Source organism: Eschrichtius robustus, chromosome 3, assembly GCF_028021215.1.
Source record: "Eschrichtius robustus isolate mEscRob2 chromosome 3, mEscRob2.pri, whole genome shotgun sequence".
In the NCBI taxonomy this organism is placed as follows: Eukaryota; Metazoa; Chordata; class Mammalia; order Artiodactyla; family Eschrichtiidae; genus Eschrichtius; species Eschrichtius robustus.
The window spans coordinates 80,663,648-80,687,787 of NC_090826.1; the positions used below are offsets into that span (position 1 = coordinate 80,663,648).

Genomic DNA, 24,140 nt, shown 5'->3' on the forward strand with positions numbered 1-24,140 from the left:
AATCTGACCAAACTTCTATTGTCCTGAGGATTCAAATATAGTAAAATATTGTAAAATAATCAGAAAATAAGTCCAAGTAATCCCCAAACTCTCAAATTATCATAACTAGCATTGTCTTCCACTGTAAATAATACACTTGGAAACAATAAAGTGCAGCAAGTTCAGCAAGTTTGACAGCAAATGAACTTTTTGGACAATAAATCAATGGACACAAGAGTAGGCAGTAGTCTAGCTAACAAAGAGACCTAAACAACAGAACCACTTCAGCTATGCTAAGATAGCAAGAAAATCTTTAAAACTCTTCAAAAATTAGTCATATTATGGCAAGTTCAGGTATGGGATAAGAATTTCCCATCACACAGATAATGAAACTACCTTTAACTGTTTACTGCTAACCTATTTCCTACATTCCCACACTATTTAGATCACCAGAGAGAAGGAAGTGCAACAAGACTGAGACACCATGATGAAGAGGAGCACTAATGGCTGGCCATTTCTGACATTATTATATCATATATAACCCTTTTATTGTCCCCTCCTCCCATTCTAGTTCAGTTCAGTTATATGCACTGGAGGCAATTTTTCACAAGTGGTGAAGCAAACATTTTCTAACTATACTTCAGAATTCTCAGTCCCCAGAGTACCCAGGATTAGAATCACTCATCCCTAGATTTCTCTAGCTAAATGGCCCCATATCTGGAATTCACTGTTTTGTCAACTAGATCATAACTTTTGTGGATTCTAGAGCCTTCCCCAGCTTTGAGTCACTAATTCCATAATCCTAAAGCATGGCTTACGTAATGTAACTTGACCTGCTCAAAAATATTGCATGGTTTCTCTTCATGGCTTACTAAATATATTAAAAATAAAAACTTCTTGGTATTTATGGCATTAAATGATCTAACCCTAAAATACCTATCCATCATTATTTCCTCCTACTCCTTTTTTTTAAAAAAATACAATTCCTTTTTACTGCATTTTTTAAAAATTTATTTATTTTATTTTATTTATTTTTTTGGCTGCGTTGGGTCTTCGTTGCTGTGCATGGGCTTTCTCTAGTTGCGGCAAGTGGGGGCTACTCTTCATTGTGCTGTGCAGGTTTCTCATTATGGTGGCTTCTCTTGTTGCAGAGCACGGTATCTAGGCATGCAGGCTTCAGTAGTTGTGGCACACAGGCTCAGTAGTTGTGGCTTATCGGCCCTAGAGTGCAGGCTCAGTAGTTGTGGCACACGGGCTTAGTTGCTCCGCGGCATGTAGGATCTTCCCAGACCAAGGCTTGAACTCATGTCCCCTGCATTGGCAGGCAGATTCTTAACCACTGTGCCACCAGGGAAGTCCCCCTACTACTCCTTTAATCATGACTTTTTTCACCCAAACTGGAATGCTTGTTCTTGCCAAACATATTCCATACTTTCTTACCTTTGCCCTTGCTCATGGCTACTCTTTTGCCAGAACAACTTCTCCTCTTTATATGGCTTTCAATGAATTTGGAGATAAGAAGATACACAAGGCTTGGTCCTTGCCTTCAAGGAGTTCATAGGTCATAGGGAAATAGTTACAGAAACAGCTGATGAATTATAATAAAATAGAATAAGTACACTGCTACAGACATACACAAAATATCAAAGAAGCAAAGAGAATGTTACCTCCAGAACACACATATATACTCAAAATAATTATGTTGGAAATACCCAGACATGTAAATAGGTATAATCTGCAAATTAGGTTGTTTCAAAAATTACTAGATTTGTAAAAATGTCCCCAGTCCATAGAATATCCCATTCTCAGTCATTTCCCCTACCCATGTTTATACCAATACGCTGTCCTTACACAAAATAAAGGAAATTATCTGTATCAATTTGTAAGTAAATATGCTCACAGTTCATTCAGTAATACAAATCTCATATCTGTACTTGTCACAGACTGGTAACAAACAGTTCACAACTGGTACCAGTCCACAGACCACACTTTCAGTAGCACTAACTATCACACATATTGAGACTCTTACATGACCCAAAAGATTCACTTTTCCCTCTTCTTCTTTGTCAACCAAAACAAACAAACAGAAACACAATGAACCAAAATGTTTTAAAATTATGACTTCAAATATAATGCTGCTGTAGTAAAATAATTTAAAGGATACGGATTTCTGTGACAGCCTTCAAGGAATTGAAACCATTTTCTGTTACCCCTAAAAAAAAAATCTTACATACTTATGCATATTTTTAACCTTTTCCATAAAAGCTACTTCAATAAAATTTGTGTAACTTTTTATTGAGAGCACAGTTAAAACAATATTAGATCACAGTTAAAAAACACAATGCAATATAGTAAAGAAATTGTACATAGAGAGACAGCCTACTCAAATTTTTGTATTCTTACCTATGCTAAGAAATACAGACTAGACTGTACTTTTAGAAAACCAACTGAAAAAGCAAGGAATTACCTTGAACTTCATGAGGCTGGGAGGCAACTGAAAAAGATGGTCCTTTGATTATGCCTTCTCTGATTTCAGAAGCAGAAAAAGTATCACTGGCTCTAAACATATTAATGTCTGAATACTGAGGTTTCTGCTTACTATTGCTATATTTCCATGATTTCCCTTTGCTCATTTCCATTTGGACAATTTTCACTGAGCCAGTATGAGAGTCCAAGTTTACTCTGTCATTGGAATAAGCACTCCCATGTATATTGTCAGATATTTTAAATAATCTGCAAAAAAAACATATTTGCATTTGTAATAGTTACTTAGAATGTGAAAAACTAGCATAAAATTGGTCCCTTTAAAAATACTTACAGATTTTGGTTTATTAGAATACAAAAGCTAATCATTCTCCTAAAGTACAATTTGCTAAATTTACCACTGAATTCTTTTTTTTTTTTTTTAAACATCTTTATTGGCGTATAATTGCTTTACAATGGTGTGTTAGTTTCTGCTTTATAACAAAGTGAATTATTTCTTTTCACTTTCCTAACACTCAGATAAATCCATCTGCGGTAGCCAACCTCTGAGATAGTTCCAGTGATCCTTGTTTCCTGGTGCTCAACCCCTTTATTAGTCACCTTCCTTGAATCAGGACTGGCCTATGAGACTAGTAGAGTACTGCAGAAGGACAAGCATGTGACATCTAAGGCTAGGTCATAAAAGATTGTCACTTCCACATGGTCTCTTGGATCACTCACTCTAAGGGGAGCTAGCCACTATATCATGAGACCACTGAAGCAACCCTATAGAGAGGCCCATGTGGACAGGTACTGAGACTTCTTGTCAGTATCCAGCACCAACTTTCCAAACACTGTTCAATAATCATTTTAGTGTAAGAAATAGTTCTTTGTAAAGTTCTAGAAAACAAAGAAAGGCCATCTTATGACTGTAATTTACTATATTTGACTGATTCAAAGACAATCCATCAAAGTAATTTGTTCACAATAGCCCTAAGGGAAGAAGTGACCAATAGGGTTCCTAATACAACACTAGCACCTTATAGAATAAGTAAAAGGGTGAAGGCAGGTTATCAGTCTTACAGAATTCTGTAAGGAATGACACCCAAATAAGTACTGTACAAATACAGAATACTTCCTAAATTATTTTGACTATTAATCTTAATGACAGGTTTTTGTATGAGAAAGACCAATCTTTCAAAAAACTAGAGAGAGAAATGTATTTTAGAACAAACTGTGGAGTTGCATCCTCCAATGCCAGCAGTTCTATTTTTGAAAACAGAAAATTCAAAAGCAGATGGTTAGTCTTAGATAATATAATAGAATCCCATTATGAAATGGTATTGAAGACAAGGAAAACACTTATGCCACAAGATGACTCCTTGCTACATGCTGTGATATCAGTTAAAAGCACAGACTTTGGAATCAGACAAACCTGGATATAAATCCAAAGCTCCTCCACTTTCTAGCTGCATGACTTTAGAGTTTGAAATAGGTTTTTCAAACCATAAAAATATTATCCACATACTAGTTATCTAAATTCTCTGAACCTCAGATTCTTCCTAGGTCCTCTGGAACTCCCACTCCACACTCTCCATATCCTCAGCTTCTTTACTGAATTTTATATTTACTTCCTGGTCTTAACAAAAATATTTATTTGCCCTGGAAAACTCTTGCTCCTTAAAAAACTCTTAAGTGGAAAAAACTGTTAACTCTCCCACATCCAATGTATTGATGGTTGAGAGTCTTCTTCTCCACCCCAAATCTACATCATTACTTTTCCACTGTCTCACAAAAGTATCTGTGCTGTCTAGCTATACCACCTTGTAACCCTCCTCATGGCATGTATCATATATCAACCTCTGGTCACTTTAGAATCTTTTCCTCTCAATCCCAAACTCTGCCATCATCTGGGTTACTTCAACATTCATGTAGACAACCCATTCGAAATCCTACCCTCTCAGTTTCTTAGGCTTTTATCTTCAGTGGCTTTCTCCCTCACATGATCTCAGTCACCTACTCTCTCACCTTAGACATTATCATTATCCAGAACTGCTCCTCCTTTCAAATCAATGATTCCGACATATCATTCTCTGAACACAACCTCCTATTCTTTTAGCTTGTGTGCTCAAGGTACCAATGAGGTCAAAGAACAAAATTACTATAATTAATCTCCTTATTTTTTCCCAAACCATCTTCCCCTTCATTTTTCTCGCGTACCTTTAATGAATTTAATACCATGACCTATCTTTTTGACCACTCTCTTACCAATATTCTAAACTCCTCTTCCCCTTTAGCCTTTTATCATACTATCTTGCAAATCTGCAATTCTAGATGAATCTGTCTATTGTTTTTTATAATTGCAGCCGGGTGGTGGAACACTACTGGAAAAAGTACAACTGTTAGGTAGATGAGTTATATTAAAATTCAAAGTCATCGTTAGCAAGACTGAAGAAACAAAATCAATATACAAAAATCAACTGTATTTCTATACACTTTCAATGGACAATCTGAAATTCCATTTAAAATAACATCAAAAAGAATAAAGTCCTTATGAGTAGATTTAACAAAATAAGTATAAGACTTGTCCACAGAAAACCACAAAACATCTTTGAAAGAAATTAAAGAAAACCTAAATAAATGGAAAGATATCCCAGTTCATAGATTGGAAGATTTAATGATATTAAGATAGCAATAGTCATCAGGTTACCTACAGATTCAATACAATCCTTATCAAAATCCCAGCTGGCTTCTCTGCAGAAATTGACCACCTTATCCTAAAATTCATACGAAAATGCAAATAAATCAGAATAGTAAAAAAATCTTGAAAAAAAAGGAACAAAGTTGGAGGACTCACACTTCCTGATGTAAAACTTTACTATCAATACAAAGCTACAGCAATCAAGAAAATGTAGGATATGCCATTGTGAAAAATATCCTTATGCCAGGCATAAGGACAGACATACAGATCAACAGAATAGAATTGAGAGCATGGAAAAAAACCTTTATGTGGTATAATAGAAAATATATGTTTGGTTTTTGTTCCCAGTTCCTGGCACAGAGCTCCTGAAACGTTTGGAATTCCCTGCTTGATAGAAGTGATAGAAGCATCTTTTGTTATTCATAATAAGCCCCTTTCAATCATACCTGAGTTTATGCTAATGAGGTGACTCTTGTAGGGCCCCTAGACGGTTTCAGGATGGGGACCGATCACCAGAAAGAACTAAACTTGATTAGAGGGTTGAGATTTTCAGCTCCACTCCCAACATCCAAGGAGGGGAGAAAGGCTGGAGATTGAGTTCAATCACCAATGGCCAATGATTTAATCAATCACGCATATGTAATGAAACCTCCATGAATGAAAAATTCTTAAATGGCAGGGGGTTCGGAGAGCTTCTAGATTGGTAACACATCAAGGTGCTGAGACAGTGACACACTCAGAGAGGGTATGCAAGCTCTGCACACTCTTCCTCTCCATACCTTGCCTTATGCATCTCCTCCATTTGGCTGCTCCTAAGTTGTATCCTTTATAATGAACTGGTAAACATAAGTAAAGCATTTTTCTAATTCTGTGAGTAATTCTAGCAAATTATTACACCTAATGTGGGGTAGTGGGAACTCCCAAATTTGTAGTCTGCAAGGCAGAAATGTCAGTAGCCTGGCACCCTATTTGTGGCTGGCATTTCAAGTAGGGCAAGGGACTGAACCCTTAACCCATGCGGTCTGATGCTAACTCCAGGAGTTAGTATGAAAATTGAATTGAATTGTTGGACACCCATTGGTGTTGATGAATCAGATAATTGGATGGTGTAAGAAAACCCCCAGACCTTCCATTTATGGTTGATTGATTGTCAGTGAGGGTGCCATGACATTCCATGGGGAAAGAGTAGTTTTTGTTTTTGTTTTTTAACAAATGGTGCTGGAACAACTGGATATCTATGTGCAAAAGAATTAAGTTGGACTCCTACCTTGCACCATATTGAAAGGTTAACTCACAATGGATCATAGATCTAAATTTAAGAGCTAAATTTATAAAACTCTTAGAAGAAAATGTGGGAGTAAGTCTTTGCAAACTTGGATTAGGCAATGGTTTCTTAGATAGGACACCAAAAGTCCAATCAACATAGGATGCCAAAAGTCCAGTCAAAAATTAGAAAAATTGGACTTAACTTCATTAAAATTAAAAACTTTTGGGCTGCTAAGGATACGAACAAAAAAGTGAAAAACAACACACAGAATGTGAGAAAATATTTGTAAATCATATAACTGATGAGGGATTTTTATCCAGAATAAAGAACACTTACAACTCAACAACAAAAAGACAACGCAATTAAAAGAACAGGCAAAGTATTTGAATAGACATTACTCCAAAGAAGATATACAAATAACGAATAATCACATGAAAAGTTGCCCAACATCTTTAGTCAGCAGGAATATGCAAATCAAAACCACAGTGGTACACGTCACACCCACTAGTATGGCTATAATAAAAAAGACAGACAACAAGTGCTGGCAAGGACATGGAGAAATTGGAATCCTCATATATTGCTAGTGGGATTGTTCAGTGGTATAGTTACTTTGTAAAACAATTTGGCAGTTTCTCAAAAAAGATAAATATAGAGTTACCATATGACCCAGCAATTCCACTTCTAAGTATAAATCCAAAAGAATTAAAATACATTTGACCCTTGAACAACATAGGTTTAAACAGCACCAGTCCACTTATACTCGGATTTTTTTCCTTCAATAAATACTACTACGGTACTACACGATCTGAGGTTGGCTGAATCCACTGATGAAGAACTGCGGATAGAGAGGGCCAACTATAAAGTTATACTTCATTTTTTGACTTCCCAGGAGGTCAACACCCCTAACCTCTGTGTTGTTCAAGGGTCAAATGCATATATTCACACAAAAACGTACACATGAGTGTTCATAGCAACATTATTCATAATAGCCAAAAAGTGGAAACAACTCAAATGTCCATCAACTGATAGATCAATAAACAAAATGTGATATACCCATTAAATGAAATATTATTTGGCCATAAAAAAGAATAAAGTACTGATACATGACATAACATGGATGAACCTTGAAAATGTTATGCTAAGTGAAAGAAGCCAGACACAAAAGGTCAGATATTGTATGACTCCACTTATATGAAATGTCTACAATAGGTAAACCCACACAAACAGAAAACGATTAGTGGTTGTCAGGGGCTAGATGGGGGAAGGAGGAATGGGGAGGGACTGCTAATGAGTATAGAGTTTCTTTTAGGGCAGCAAAAACATTTTAAAATTGGAGAGTAGTGATGGTTGCACAACTCCGTGACTATACTAAAAACCGTGAACTGTACACTTCAAAATAATGAATTTTATGATATGTGAATTACATGTTAATAAAATTTATTTAAAAATTCATAGACATCAACCTCAACTGGGCCCTTTACAGTGTCCAAAAATCCTACCATTATTCTAATTAGCTGCTTTCCCATTCTCCACAATTTCTTCCACTCTTCTCATACTTGCTCAATACCCCCACTTTTCCCCTCAAACTCCACAGATGACTTTGTCTCTTATGTCACAGAGAAAACAAAAACTGTCAACTAGATCTCTTCTGAATCCTTAACCCATACATCCAATTGTCTATTTGGACAATTTGTAAGCACCCAAAATCAACATGTCCAAATCTGTACTCACCACCTTCCCCTATTTTTCCTTTACAGTTTTCTGTATCATGAAAGAACACTACCATCCTTCATCATTCTGGCTCAAGCCAGAAACCTAAGAGTTAGGTCTCATATCCAAACGTCATTTAAGTCCTGTGGGAATTCTATCTCCTAAATAACTTTGAACTTTCTCATTCCTGTTATCTCAGTCCTAGATCAGGCTACCATCCTCTCTCACCTACACTAATAAAATAGCCTAAGTGACCCTTCACAGTGTATTCTAGCTCTCTTCTAATTTATCATACTGGGGCCAAAATGGACATTAAATAAAAAAGAAAATCTAATTTTACTCCTCTGCTTAAAACCCAGGACCTTAGAACAACGGTTCTCAAACTTTAGTGTGCATAACAATCATCTAGAAAATCTGTTAAAAATTTGGATTCCTGGGTCCCATCCTCACCTTTATCCAGACTGTGATTCAATAGGTCTAAGGTAGAAACCAGGAATCCAAATTTTTAACAAGCACTCCAGGTGATTCTGATGTAGAGAGTTCATGGGCCACAGTTTAATAACCACTGCCTTAAAAGTACAAAGTGTTTCATGGCCTACAAGACTCTGAATGACTTGGCCCCTCCATACCTTATCTCTTAGCATTCTCTCTTACTTTAAACTAAAGAAAAATTTCTAAGAATAAGCCAAGCTCTGCGTTACCTTAGTACTTTTGCACATACTATTCCTTCTGCCTGGCACACTCTCCTTCCTTATTTGCATTCAGCTTGATTCTATTCCTCCTTAATGTTAAGCTTAAATACCATTTCCTCAGGAAAGTCTTCCCTGATTGTGCAGAGCAGATTAGGACCTCACATTAACAGCAGTTCTCAAACGATGGTCAAGATTCAGAGAGTTCATATGATCAAAACAATTTCCATAACACTTTTTTCCATAATTTTAATTTATAATATTAATATTATATATCAATATCAATAGATATAAAGATCAAAAATAGATAGATATAGATCAAATATAATAGATCAAAAGCTCTATGGGAATCCTCAATAATTTTTAAGGGTAAAGGGGTCCTGAAAACAGAAAGTTTGAGAACCTCTGCTCTAACCATATATCTCATCAAAATAATTGTGGTGCAAAAAGTATTCAATCAATTATTTTTATTTACTATCTGCCTTTCCCTCAATAAACTGTAAGTTCTCTGAAGACAAGAACTTATGGCTAGAATCTCACAGTTAACAGAGTGTCTAGTACATAGTAGACTGTTTTTTTCTTTGTTTGCTTTTTAATATTTATTTATTTATTTATTTTGGTTGCGCCGGGTCTCAGTTAGGGCATGCGGGATCTTTAGTTGCAGTGTGAGGGATCTTTTAGTTGTGGCGTGAGGACTTCTTAGTTGCAGCATGTGAACCCTTAGCTGCGGCATGCGTGTGGGATCTAGTTCCCCAACCAGGGATCGAACCCCAGCCCCCTGCATTGGGAGCGCGGAGTCTTACCCACTGGACCACCAGGGAAGTCCCTGGTAGACTCTATTTGTTGTTGATGTTTTTCTCATTCAGATTCTACCATACTTCATACATCTGGACATACACATAAATATTCAACTTTATCATTGAATATTATTTATTTCATTTAATAAATTACCTCTTGCGGAAGGCTGACGTGCTCTCTCCTTTATCTTGTGTAAAATTAACTAACTCTGTATCATCCAGAACATTTTTCTCAAGTGCTATCTCAGTGCCAGTGTGATTTTTCCATTTCTGAGAAGAACGATATGTCAGCTTGCCAGCAACATGTAAGTCATTGTTACCTGCCCCTCCAAAATTTAGATCATCTTCTTCATATTCATTAGAAGGGAAGGCAAATTGGAATTTTTGTGTTTGTGAAATATAATTTGTGTCTTCATTAGTTATCTTCAAATTTGATGGTAACATTTTTGACCTCTTTCTCTGACCTACAAAAATGGAATATTTTAATTACTACATGTTCTCCTTGAAAACAAATTTTCAAAATGATGATAGAAAAATTTAATAAAATGTTTCCAAACAGCTTACTAGGTAAATATGAAAATAACAAGATAATCTGTAATACTATATGTGATTTTGAAATACAGGTAGTTGTTACTCTTATGGTATATCATAACACTACAGGATACTCAGAAATTAGTTAAGAATTAATGAAATTAAATTTGAAATTTATATTAAACCTACATTATAAAATAGGTTTAATTTCTAACCCACAGAAATAACCATAATTATAATGTTTTAAGTATTTATCTACTACAAATGATACAATTATATAAGTAATTATGAAGATTTAAAATTTTATATAAATAATTTATACACAAAAATACAGTGACCAATCATATGAAATGTTACTGAATAGATTCAGTATTAAATTACATGACACAATGCTTTTAAATTTGTAATCTTGCTTCTAAAATCAAGATAAAGGAATGCTTTCATCAAGGTGACAGAATTTTAAAGGTGTCTTTACAGAGACTTTATAAGCATCTTTGAAAGGTTTGGAAGGAGTTTGGAGGCCTCATTAGGGCTTAAATTTGCTTTATCATTTATGTGTACATACTATACTACTACATATACGTATTATATATGGGTGTGTGTTCTACTATAACATATAAGAGAATTATCATATTCTATATATGTAATAATTCTACATATTATTTGGTACACACAAGAGTATATAATATGTATTTTCATATATAAAATATATAAAAATTATGAAGCTTAATAACAAAATCTACATGCATGAACCTACCACTCAATTTAAAAATCAGTTTTACCAACATTATCACATTAGACCGCATATACTGTTTGAGTGTGCTTGTTTTCTAGCTTTGTAAAGATGGTAACAAACTATATATAATCTGCATCTTGTTTTTTTCACTCAATATATTTCATGAATCTGGTTTCCTAAATCAGAGGATCCTACCTTTAGTAAAGGGTAAGGCAAAAACTAAATAGGAGTGACAGTTTTAATGGTAAGAGGAAACAAATTCACAGAACAATATAACAGGTGTGTCATAATATATTTTATGCATATAATATACATATGTGTGTATATGTAAGTATGGAGAAGGAAAATGTTTCAGATATTAAGATTTGCTGAGCACTATTTTGAATGGGTCTCTAACTTTCATTTTATTCCATTAAAATAAAAGATTCAATATTTCAATATTAGATTTTTTTACATTGACACGAGCTGAATGGCTTTGGCTTCCCAAAAAATATGTGACAATTTACCTAACAGCTTATGACTTTCTATTTCTTCCTCTAATGCTTGAGTATCTGGAATTTCCGAAATCAATGGAGCAGGTGGAAGAAACCAATCCAAAGATTTTTCATTGTCTGGATGGCTATATAAAATATAAAAATATGAATATATGTTAATAAAGATATAACATCAGAAACTACGTATTTATTGAGAGGCAGACAGCAGAAGCAAGAAGAACTACAATCTTGCAGCCTGTGGAACAAAAACCACATTCACAGAAAGACAGACAAGATGAAAAGGCAGAGGGCTATGTACCAGATGAAGGAACAAGATAAAACTCCAGAAAAACAACTAAATGAAGTGGAGATAGGCAACCTACCAGAAAAAGAATTCAGAATAGTGATAGTGAAGATGATCGAGGACCTCGGAAAAAGAAGAGGCAAAGATTGAGAAGATGCAAGAAATGTTTAACAACGACTTAGAAGAATTAAAGAACAAACAAACAGAGATGAACGATACAATAACTGAAATGAAAAATACACTAGAAGGGATCAACAGCAGAATGATTGAGGCAGAAGAACGGATAAGTGACCTGGAAGACAGAATAGTGGAATTCACTGCTGCGGAACAGAATAAAGAAAAAAGAATGAAAAGAAATGAAGACAGCCTAAGAAACCTCTGAGACAACACTAAATGCAACAACATTCGCATTATAGGGGGTCCCAGAAGGAGAAGAGAGAGAGAACGGACCTGAGAAAATATCTGAAGTGATTATAGTCAAAAACTTCCCTAATATGGGAAAGGAAATAGCCACCCAAGTCCATGAAACGTAGAGTCCCATACAGGAGAAACTCAAGGAGAAACATGCCAAGACACATATTAATCAAATTGGCAAAAATTAAAGACAAAGAAAAATTATTGAAAGTAGCAAGGGAAAAACGACAAAAAACATACAAGGGAACTCCCATAAGGTTAACACCTGATTTCCCAGCAGAAGCTCTACAAGCCAGAAGGGAGTGGCATGACATATTTAAAGTGATGAAAGGGAAGAACCTAAAACCAAGATTACTCTACCTGGCAAGGATCTCATTCAGATTCAATGGAGAAATCAAAAGCTTTACAGACAAGCAAAAGCTAAGAGAATTCAGCACCACAAAACCAGCTCTAAAAACAAATGCTGAAGGAACTTCTCTAAGTGGGAAACACGAAAAGAAAAGGACCTACGAAAACAAACCCAAAACAATTAAGAAAATGGTAATAGGAACATACATATCAATAATTACCTTAAACGTGAATGGATTAAATGCTCCAACCAAAAAACACAGGCTCGCTGAAACAAGACCCATATATATGCTGTCTACAAGAGACCCACTTCAGACCTAGGGACACATACAGACTGAAAGTGAGGGGATGGAAAAAGATATTCCACGCAAATGGAAATCAAAAGAAAGCTGGAGTAGCTATACTCATATCAGATAAAATAGACTTTAAAATAAAGAATGTTACAAGAGACAAGGAAGGACACTACATAATGATCAAAGGGATCAATCCAAGAAGAAGATATAACAATTACAAATATATATGCACCCAACAGAGGAGCACCTCAATACATAAGGCAACTGCTAACAGCTATAAAAGACGATATCGACAGTAACACAATAATGGTGGGGGACTTTAACACCTCACTTATACCAATGGACAGATCATCCAAAATGAAAGTCAATAAGGGAACAGAAGCTTTAAATGACACAATAGACCAGATAGATTTAATTGATATTTATAGGACATACCATCCAAAAACAGCAGATTACACTTTCTTCTCAAGTGCACACGGAACATTCTCCAGGATAGATCACATCTCGGGTCAATAATCAAGCCTCAGTAAATTTAAGAAAATTGAAACCATATCAAGCATCTTTTCTGACCACAACACTATGAGATTAGAAATCAATTACAGGGAAAAAAAAACGTAAAAAACACAAACACAGGCTAAACAATACGTTACTAAATAACCAAGAGATCACTGAAGAAATCAAAGAGGAAATCAAAAAATACCTAGAGACAAATGACAATTAAAACACGACGATCCAAAACCTATGGGATGCAGCAAAAGCAGTTCTAAGAGGGAAGTTTATAGGAAAAAAGCCAACCTCAAGAAACAAGAAAAATCTCAAGTAAACAATCTAACCTTACACCTAAAGGAACTAGAGAAAGAAGAACAAACAAAACCCAAAGTTAGCAGAAGGAAAGAAATCATAAAGATCAGAGCAGAAATAAATGAAATAGAAACAAAGAAAACAATAGCAAAGATCAATAAAACTAAAAGCTGGTTCTTTGAGAAGATAAACAAAATTGATAAACCATTAGCCAAACTCATCAAGAAAAAGAGGGAGAGGACTCAAATCAATAAAATTAGAAATGAAAAAGGAGAAGTTACAACAGACATGACAGAAATACAAAGCATCCTAAGAGACTACTATAAGCAACTCTATGCCAATAAAAAGGACAACCTGGAAGAAATGGACAAATTCTTAGAAAGGTATAACCTTCCAAGACTGAACCAGGAAGAAACAGAAAATATGAACAGACCAATCACAAGTAATGAAATTGGAACTGGGATTAAAAATCTTCCAACAAACAAAAGTCCAGAACCAGATGGTTTCACAGGTGAATTCTATCAAGCATTTAAAAAAGAGCTAACACCCATCCTTCTCAAACTCTTCCAAAAAATTGCAGAGGATGGAAAACTCCCAAACTCATTCTATGAGGCCACCATCACCTTGATACCAAAACCAGACAAAGATACTACAAAAAAAGAAAATTACAGACCATTATCACTGATAAATATACACGCAAAAATCCTGAACAAAACACTAGCAAACAGAATCCAACAACACCTTAAAGGGATCATTCACCATGAGCAAGTGGGATTTATCCCAGGGATGCAAGGATTCTTCAATATACGCAAATCAATCAATGTGATACACCAAATTAACAAATTGAAGAAAAACCGTATGATCATCTCAATAGATGCAGAAAAAGCTTTTGACAAAAGTCAACACCCATTTATGATAAAAACTCTCCAGAAAGTGGGCATAGAGGGAACCTACCTCAACATAATAAAGGCCATATACGACAAACCCACAGCAAACATCATTCTCAACGGTGAAAAACTGAAAGCATTTCCTCTAAGATCAGGAACAAGACAAGGATGTCCACTCTCACTGCTATTATTCAACATAGTTTTGGAAGTCCTAGCCATGGCAATCAGAGAAGAAAAAGAAATAAAAGGAATCCAAATTGGAAAAGAAGAAGTAAAGCTGTCACTGTTTGCAGATGACATGATACTATACATAGAGAATCCCAAAGATGCCACCAGAAAACTACTAGAGCTAATCAATGAATTTGGTAAAGTTGCAGAATACAAAATTAATGCACAGAAATCTCTTGCATTCTTGTACACTAACGATGAAAAATCTTAAAGAGAAATTAAGGAAACACTCCCATTTACCATTGCAACAAAAAGAATAAAATACCTAGGAATAAACCTACCTAGGGAGACAAAAGACCTGTATGCAGAAAACTATAAGACACTGATGAAAGAAATTAAAGATGATACAAACAGATGGAGAGATAACCCATGTTCTTGGATTGGAAGAATCAACATTGTGAAAATGACTATACTACCCAAAGCAATCTACAGATTCAATGCAATCCCTATCAAATTACCAATGGAATTTTTTATGGAACTAAAACAAATCATCTTAAAATTTGTATGGAGACACAAAAGACCCTGAATAGCCAAAGCAGTCTTGAGGCAAAAAAACGGAGCTGGAGGAATCAGACTCCCTGACTTCAGACTATACTACAAAGATACAGTAATCAAGACAATATGGTACTGGCACAAAATCAAAAATATAGATCATTGGAACAGGATAGAGAGCCCAGAGATAAACCCACGCGCCTATGGTCAACTAATCTATGACAAAGGAGGCAAGGATATACAATGGAGAAAAGACAGTCTCTTCAATAAGTGGTGCTGGGAAAACTGGACAGCTACATGTAAAAGAATGAAATTAGAACACTCCCTAACACCATACACAAAAATAAACTCAAAATGGATTACAGACCTAAATGTAAGACCGGACACTATAAAACTCTTAGAGGAAAACATAGGAAGAACACTCTGACATAAATCACAGCAAGATCTTTTTTGATCCACCTCCTAGAGTAATGGAAATAAAAACAGAAATAAACAAATGGGACATAATGAAACTTAAATGCTTTTGCACAGCAAAGGAAACCATAAACAAGACAAAAAGACAACTCTCAGAATGGGAGAAAATATTTGCAAATGAATCAAGGGACAAAGGATTAATCTCCAATATATATAAACAGCTCATGCAGCTCAATGTCAAAAAAACAAAGATCCCAATCCAAAAATGGGCCGAAGACCTACATAGACATTTCTCCAAAGAAGACATACAGATGGCCAAGAAGCACATGAAAAGATGCTCAACATCACTAATTATTAGAGAAATGCAAATCAAAACTACAATGAGGTATTACCCCACAGCAGTTAGAATGGGCATCATCAGAAAATCTACAAACAACAAATGCTGGAGAGGGTGTGGAGAAAAGGGAACCCTCTTGCACTGTTGGTGGGAATGTAAATTGATACGGCCACTATGAAGAACAGTATGGAGGCTTCTTAAAAAAGTAAAAATAAAATTACCATATGACCCAGCAATCCCACTACTGGGCGTATACCCAGAGAAAACCATAATTCAAAAAGACACATGCACCCCAATGTTCATTGCAGCACTATTTACAATAGACAATAGCCAGGTCATGGAAGCAACCTAAATGCCCATCAAAGATGAATGGATAAAGAAGATGTGGTACATTTATACAATGGAACATTACTCAGCCATAAAAAGGAATGAAACTGGGTCATTTGTAGAGACGTGGATGAATCTAGAGACTGTCATACAAAGTGAAGTAAGTCAGAAAGAGAAAAACAAATATCGTATATTAACACATATATGTGGAACCTAGAAAAATGGTACAGATGAACCAGTTTGCAGGGCAGAAATTGAGACACAGATGTAGACAACAAACGTATGGACACCAAGGGGGGAAAGCGGCGGGGGGATGGGGGTGGTGGTGGGATGACCTGGGAGATTGGGATTGACATGTATACACTGATGTGTATAAAATGGATGACTAATAAGAACCTGCTGTATAAAAAAATAAATAAAATTCAAAAATTCAAAAAAACAAGACTTAGCCTATGAACAAATAAATGTAATCATGGGCTACCTTAAATGTTTTGTAATACCTCCCCATATGTGTTTTTTAAAATGTGAATTTTCAGAGCCAAAAAATATATAATAATTTTATTTAAGAAAATAAAAAGAAACTATGTATTTATTAATTAAACATTACTCAATTACAGACTCTTAAACTTAATATACTACCTTTCTGCGGTGACTTTGACTTATCCCTATATAGCAGCATTCTTTTTTTCCTTGTGTGTCATGGGATTAATGACACTGCTATGTGAGATATGCTACCTAAATAATGGCTATAACTCCATTTTCTTTTCTCCAATTCAAATGCTTGTGACAGGAATCTTAAATCTGCTCCAATATAAAAAAGAAAGTAGTAAATCATTCTGAAACTCTAGCATCTTAACCAATACAAGTAACAAATTACTGATTATACACCTGATATCTAATCATGGGTCACAAGTGTGTAAATGACACCAGTATTGGTATTCTAGAGTACTCCTAAAACATTATTACGAATTAATGTCTTAACCCAAATATTCTTGGTCCAGAACCATCTATAACCACGGAAAATCCAAGAAAACTGTTGAAACTGACAATCACTTTGTAAACCTACAGTAATTGATGAGATTTTTGTCACCCTGTTTACATTGTTAACTACCTTTCCTTATCTTTCAGCTGTGATCCTATTAACATATAATGTTTTAATGTTTCCTTTCCAACCAAAGTTGGCTTGTCCTTCATTAGAAGAAAAGATAAGCATTAGGTAACAAAATAAAGTTGAGAAGAATACCACATAAACTGTCTAAGCCAAGTCCCAAGGATTTTATGATTTTTTCTTCTCTCTTTATTTAGGATTTTAAACTCCCAGAAGTGAGAGGCCCAGTCTTTCAATTTTCTGCCTCTCACAGCACCTCAAACATAGCTACTACAGCTCTATTTTCTAAACCAAAAATCTGTAACACATCACCTGACAATGTCTGACAGATTGTCTGACAATACACCAAAGCAACTGAAATTTAGGACTATGTCACAGAGTCCCCAAGATCACCGCCAGGGTCAATGACTCCCTAGGACAACTTACAGGACTCAGCATATAGTCCTACTCATGACTGTGGGGTGAAGTCCAGGAGAAACCAGACACAAGCTTCCAAAGGTCCTCTCCCACTAGAGTAACACAAGATGTGCTTAATTCCCCCAGCAACAAGTTGTGACAACACACGTGAAATGTCGCCAACAAGGGAAGTCATTAAAGACTTAATGCCCAGGGTTTTTATTGAGGGCTACTCATGTAGGCATCCCTCTCTGGCACATACCTAAATTCCAGATTCCCAGAAGAGCAGATGTTCATTATAAACCACATTATTTTTATAAACAGTTTTTACACAATGAGCCAATTTATCAGTCAATGGTAGGAATCTTCCTAAAATCCAAGTTCTCAGACTCCAGCCAGAGGCCAACCTTACAAGTAGGCCTTTTCAAAGATAGTGGTTTGGGCCTGGTATATTAACTCTTTTCTGCACAGAGACTATTCCTAAAAATCCAAGAAAGATATTAACAAGATACAAAAAGCACACATCTAGCTCTCTATTCAGCCTCCCCATAAAATCAAATCTTCCTTGATTTCCGTATTTTCCAGAGGTGTCATCATTCTCCCCATCACCCAGAATCCAAACCATAGTACAGTCTTTTACCCACTATATCCAGACACATACTGTCTCTTATTGCATCTTCCTTATAAAGCTTCTTGAATACATCACTTCCTTGTATTTCCATTAGCACTATCCTAATCAAGGCTCTAAGCAACTTATGTCTGATTGAGAACAACAGTGTTTTAATTGACCTCACTGCCTCTGGGCTTTCTCTCTATATATCATATACTCTTATCACATTAATTTGGAATTCTTTTCATGTTATTCCATTCAAAATCTTTCAGTGGCTTCTAAATAACACCAAACTTCCTAGAGGCCTTAGGTCACGTTACAGTTTCAATTCTCCTACATGTCCCTTATAGTACAGACCAAAGTGAACTACTTGTATACCAAACAGATAATACATTCTGTCCCTCCTTATCTTTGTTCAAAACTATTTTCTTTATTTAGCTTACCCCTATACCCGACACTACCCCTATATCCAACTATAGAAGTTCAACTGTTTTTTTTTCATTCATTAATCAATTCAACAATTATTTACTGAGTACTATGTGCCAGGCATTGTTTTAGGCAGCAGAGCATATGCTCATTCAAAATCCATTTCTAATCTTACATTCACAAAATCAGGGAACTAGATCCCACATGCATGCCACAACTAAGAGTCCGTATACCACAGCAAAGGAGCCCACGTACCGCAACTAAGGAGCCTGCCTGCCGCAACTAAGACCCGGTGCAACCAAATAAATAAATAAATATTTTTTTAAAAAAAGAATTATCCAGTCCTTCAAAGCCTGAAGTCTCCCCCAACTACCATAAAGCCTGACCTAAACAGTCTGGCCCAAGTCTCTCTCCAAATCTGAAATTTCTTTGCATGAATATATGCTTATAATTTGCTTTGCACTTGTTTTTTTGTATTGTTAGATGAGCAACCATATGTTCCAAATTTGCCCAGGCCAGTCTTGATTAACACCTGTTGCTTCATTTGGATGCACTCTTTCACTCTCAAGTGTCCCAGTCTGAATTACATGGTCACATTATTTATGAATGACCTTTCTACATGTGTATTTAACCTCAAATAGGCTTTAAGTTTTTTAAAGGAAAAGTCTGTTTCATTCTTTTTATGTCCCTTTCAGCATTCAGTCAATATTTGAATTAATATTTGAATGAATGGAAGAATAAATGAAGCAGTAAATAATTTACCCAATGCTTCATTAAAAAGGGTAACACAACAGAACAAATACATAGAAAACTTAGAACTAAAGTGATTCACATGTGAAAATCCATATAAGCCAGTATTTAACAGACTCCTTATTCCCCATTCATATTTCCTTTGGTACCACATCTTTATTTCCACCCCTACTTCCTGCCTGCACTGAATCTGCCTATCACACTTGGCCTTTGGCACACTGCCCTTTCTGTTTCCAAAAGGTGCCATCACCACCCCTTGTCCTGAGCTACTCTTTGACCATTACTTTCAGTCTTTACTTCAGCCAAAAATAATTTGAACAAACCAGAAATGCAAATGAATGAAAGCCAAATAGACAAGAATCTACTCTGTTTTTAAAATTGTAACATTTAACATGTTAAACTTCAGTTACTTCCTTATCTGAATTACATGTTTACCAAGCATATACCTGAAATGTCATTCTGTTGATCCCTCATTTTTTATTTATAAATTTACCAGAGAGAAAACTAAAATGCCTTAAAAATCAAAAACCCTTAAGCAATATACTGTTATCATTCTTTAAAGCAGACTTACTTTTCAGCTTCATCTGTTTTTTCAAAAAACAAATTATCCAAGGAAAACAAGGAGTCATTTGATTTCAGCATTGTTAAAAACTGGACTTTGTCACAAATCTAAAAAATACCAAAAAAAAAAAAGTTTATGTTCTATTTACAAAGATGTAGAAACAAAATTTCTGGATCCATAAACTATAATCATTAATTTCCCAAAATAACCACAGATAGCCTTTCAGCAACATCTTCTGTAACTTCCTCCAAAGTGCTTAAATATTCAAATACATTATTCTCTGTTCTCCACTCATTCATACATATTCACATATGTACCCCTCTCTTCATTCTGCACCAATGCTTAAGAGTGTGTTTTCTTCCATTCTCCACCTGACAAATTCCTACCCATTCTTAATGGCACAGGTCAGACGCCATTTCTTCTTCAAAGGTTTCTCTGAATTACCCAAAAGCAGAATTAGTGGCTCCTTTCGGGCTCCTAAAATACTTTGTTCATACCATTATTTTTGAGTTAGGATAGTGCATTTTATTGTGAATGTATGTGTTTCTAACAATATACTGTGTACATATGCAGGGATTTCCTTCAAAATCAAGGGATAGAGTAGATTTGCTTCAAAATAAAGAGAGAAATGTTGAGGGTTATTGATGAAACAAGATTGGCAATGAGTTGATAATTGCTAAAGCTACGTAATAGGTACGTGGAGTTCCTCATAATGTTTATTTTTATATATGTTTGAATTTATCAAAATAAACAAATTTACTAGTTTAATATATATATGTTAAACTATATACATATATATGTATGTTATATGTCCATTATATTACATAACATATATATAAATGTTTACATTCCTTTTTAAAAAGATAATTTTTACATCCAAAGATGTTATCTAAATGTAAAGGATAAAAACATTCATCATTGGCTACCTGGGAATATAGCAAAAATCTAGGGCTGAACAAAGCCTCAAATTTAACAGGAGACAGTAGAACTATTTCTACAGATACATACATTGCAGTTCTTCCCCCTGCACATCAACACTACATCTCAACTTTTTTTTAATTTCTGAAACATAAGATTCTATATGACAAAACATGAAATCAGACGCACATATCATAAAATATAAAATCACATTTCTATTTATTCTGTGATAGTTAATACATCGCAAAGCTTTCCTTAGGATGGAAACTAAAATCAAAGCCACTATATGAGCGCCATCTCGTGGAGAAATCCATATTACCAAGTCAGAGCAGTGTGTGTGTACGTATGTTTGTATGTATGTACGTATTGATCGATTGATTGATTGCTGCACCAGGGAAGTCCAGTCCCTTCAATTTTGAGTCCTCCCTGATGTGATAGTGAAACACATGTGGAAGTACGTGGGGAAAAGAGGCATGCTTCCACATGCACCCCTTGACAAAATGCTACTAACAAGAGGGCTAAATTTGATTACATTAGGACTGTTCTTACTTTATCAGAATACTGTGGGGTTTTTCATTGGTTTAGTTATTGGGCTTTTCCCCTTTCCACCTGTTTAGCTTAGTTGTCCTCTTCATTTTTCTCAATTTATTAATCGCTTCGTCACCAACAAAAAGAAACAGGAAAGTTGAAACAAGGTAGCATGGTTCTATAAACGTCTAAAACAATTTAATTATGTGGACAATAGAAGCCTAGGATAACAGGGTGGGAGGCAGAAGGGAGTCACTCAGAAATTGCTAACTGGAGTCTTTAACAACTTATTTAAGTAAAGAATTTCAGAAGTTGGAAACAATTACCAGATAAAGTATAAATAAAAGTGCCAATCATGTTTCTATATTAACCAAAAAGTAACAAATAAAATATTCCCTTTCTAGTCTTAGGAAAATTATATAATTTTAAACAACAAAAAGAGTTTTCCAAATTAAAACATACCAGACCACTTTTATATGGTACCTCAGAATTTAAGTAGAAACTCTTAAGGCTGACAGGCACATGTTTGAACTCTTTATTCTAAAAGAAGCTGCAAACAAAACAATAAAACTGCAAATTAAAAATATTTGTTTCTGAAAAAAAATATTTCATAAATTAATCGAAAAACCTCCTATATAAACAGCAAATATTTTCAAGAGAACTTTTGATTTGACTCCTAGTTCTGGCATAGAAGAGAATATAACTTGTTTGGGTCCAGAATAAAAACATTACGTATATATTTTAGTTCTGATGCAGTCCTATGAAAGAAAACCTCCTTTATCTAAAATACTCCATCCCCATACTTTGCATTATTTTTCTTCACAGCACTAATTTATAACTGTTCAGTTGTTTATCTTTCTCCCTGTAGAGGAAGCAGGGACTTTTTACTCATTAATGTGTTCCTATAACCCAGAACAGTGCCTGATACATAGCAGATGGTCCATAACAATTCACTGTGGAATAAATACATTAGCAATGTTCAGTTTATAAAAATAATTTATATAAAAATAATTTTCCGTCAATTCTGAGGCTTAAAATTTTACCCCCCAATCTTTAATATTCAGTTTTAAAATGTGATTTGTTTTTCTAATTCAGGATTCACGAAATCAAATCATGAAGGTTCTAAAAGACCGTGGGATTCGGCACTTGAATTATGTAAATAAATATATTTTTCTAAACATAGGTCCTACAAGGGACGTTACCATATTTCAATATGAGTTTGTTATTGTAGGAGATGACAGATTTTGGATTAATTAATTTGAAGTTTTAGGTTTAGAGTCAAATTTTCTAAGTTTCCACATTAGATTACAAAGTTCTAGTTTCAGCATGTGGTATAAAATTATGTTTTCTTTTTTTAAGTGCTTGCTTCTGCTCTAACTAATCACTCTTAAAATATTTAAACTGTTTCTGTAACTACATAATTTATTGATTGTTGAAATGACCTGCACCTTACCTAATTATTTTAGTGACAATTTAGCATCTTCTTACCTTCTATAATCCTTATTGTATAAGATGTTCAGATCTATTAGTTATCTCTTACAATTTTTACTCTCAGAAATATACTTATTTCAAAAGTGCAGAAACCCAGATACGAAATATTGATTTGCCAGAAACCGGTAATCAGTGAAGACTCAGACCAACATTCACTGGAAAAACCAACCATCACAAATGACTGCAGGGAATTTGACAAAAGTAAGAGAATGAACGTGGGAACAAATTAATACCCCGAGTCTCGGCCGAGAGGTCCTTACAGTCGGAGCGCCTGATCTCCACCACGTCCCCGGGGGACCCACGGGGCCGGGAAGTTCCAGCAGGAACCGAATCTGGGTCTGAAGAAAAAATACCCCCGTGATGTTCCCAAAATCCGAGAAAGCCCACCCCAGACTCGCGGGCGCAGGGTGGAAGACTTCCGGCCGGGTGACTGGCCGAGACGCGAGCGCGGGCGCCGGCACCGGGCCCGCGGGGCTGCAGGTCGCGTCGCTGTGGACACGCGGCTACACGCGCGCCGGCCACCAGCTCCCGCCCCGGGCGGGAAACACACTTGGAAATAAACTCGCGGGGCTCCAGGAGCCATCAAAGCAAAACAAGAGTGCGCCAGCCGGCCCCTCAAGAGGCGGAGCCGCCTCAGGCCTCGCCCGCCCCTTCTGACGCGAAGGCGGCTGAGGAGCCGCGCGGCCTGGGGTCGGGGTCGGGGTCGCGCCAGCGGTCCTACACCTCGCCGCGCCCGTCCGCTGTCGCCCGACACTCGGCTGGGAAGCTCAACCACTTCCCCACGGCCAACCTGACCCCTCTCTCTCCCCGCGGGGTCCCGTTCTCCCGTCCCTTCCTCCCTGTGAGACGCAACGGGCCTCAGTCCCCACCTTCCCCAGCTGCCGTCCCAGCTGCCCGCTCTCCCCTCCCTGCCGGCCCTCAGAGCCGAGCGCCTATTCACCGGTCCCCGGAGGACCCCCAGCCTGGCTAAGCCGAGCTCCAAGCAATGGATCGCCAGGACACCCAACCTTCCCTCCTCTCCTTCTTTCCCCCAGAAGTTTATAATTCCTTTTTAATATATGGCTCTCAGGATACTGTGGCTTATTCTCATTGAATAGAAATCTTAATCCTTCCCCCAGCTCTTGGTAACTCTACTTTCCCTCCCGAAGAATTTGCTTATC

The 24,140-nt window shown here is 36.1% G+C and overlaps 1 protein-coding gene across 6 annotated transcripts in view; it reads right to left on the bottom strand.

Moving 5' to 3' along the window:
* Positions 1–23,883, bottom strand: part of HFM1 (helicase for meiosis 1) — a 137,224-nt gene extending 113,341 nt beyond the window's left edge. Inside the window, exons 1-7 of one of the 6 annotated variants that reach the window (XM_068540286.1) lie at positions 23,850–23,883; positions 23,214–23,318; positions 20,053–20,150; positions 11,380–11,492; positions 9,761–10,070; positions 2,447–2,712; positions 2,144–2,191 (exon numbers count right to left, since the gene is read on the bottom strand). In XM_068540286.1, the coding sequence (XP_068396387.1) occupies positions 2,144–2,191; positions 2,447–2,712; positions 9,761–10,070; positions 11,380–11,492; positions 20,053–20,123 (808 nt within the window). In that variant the 5' untranslated portion in view covers positions 20,124–20,150; positions 23,214–23,318; positions 23,850–23,883. Of the gene's footprint in view, positions 1–2,143; positions 2,192–2,446; positions 2,713–9,760; positions 10,071–11,379; positions 11,493–20,052; positions 20,151–23,213; positions 23,480–23,770; positions 23,802–23,849 lie in introns of those variants that run through there. The other 5 variants (XM_068540287.1, XM_068540284.1, XM_068540283.1 and 2 more) reach the window with 5 other exon arrangements.
* Positions 23,884–24,140: the final 257 nt, after the last annotated feature.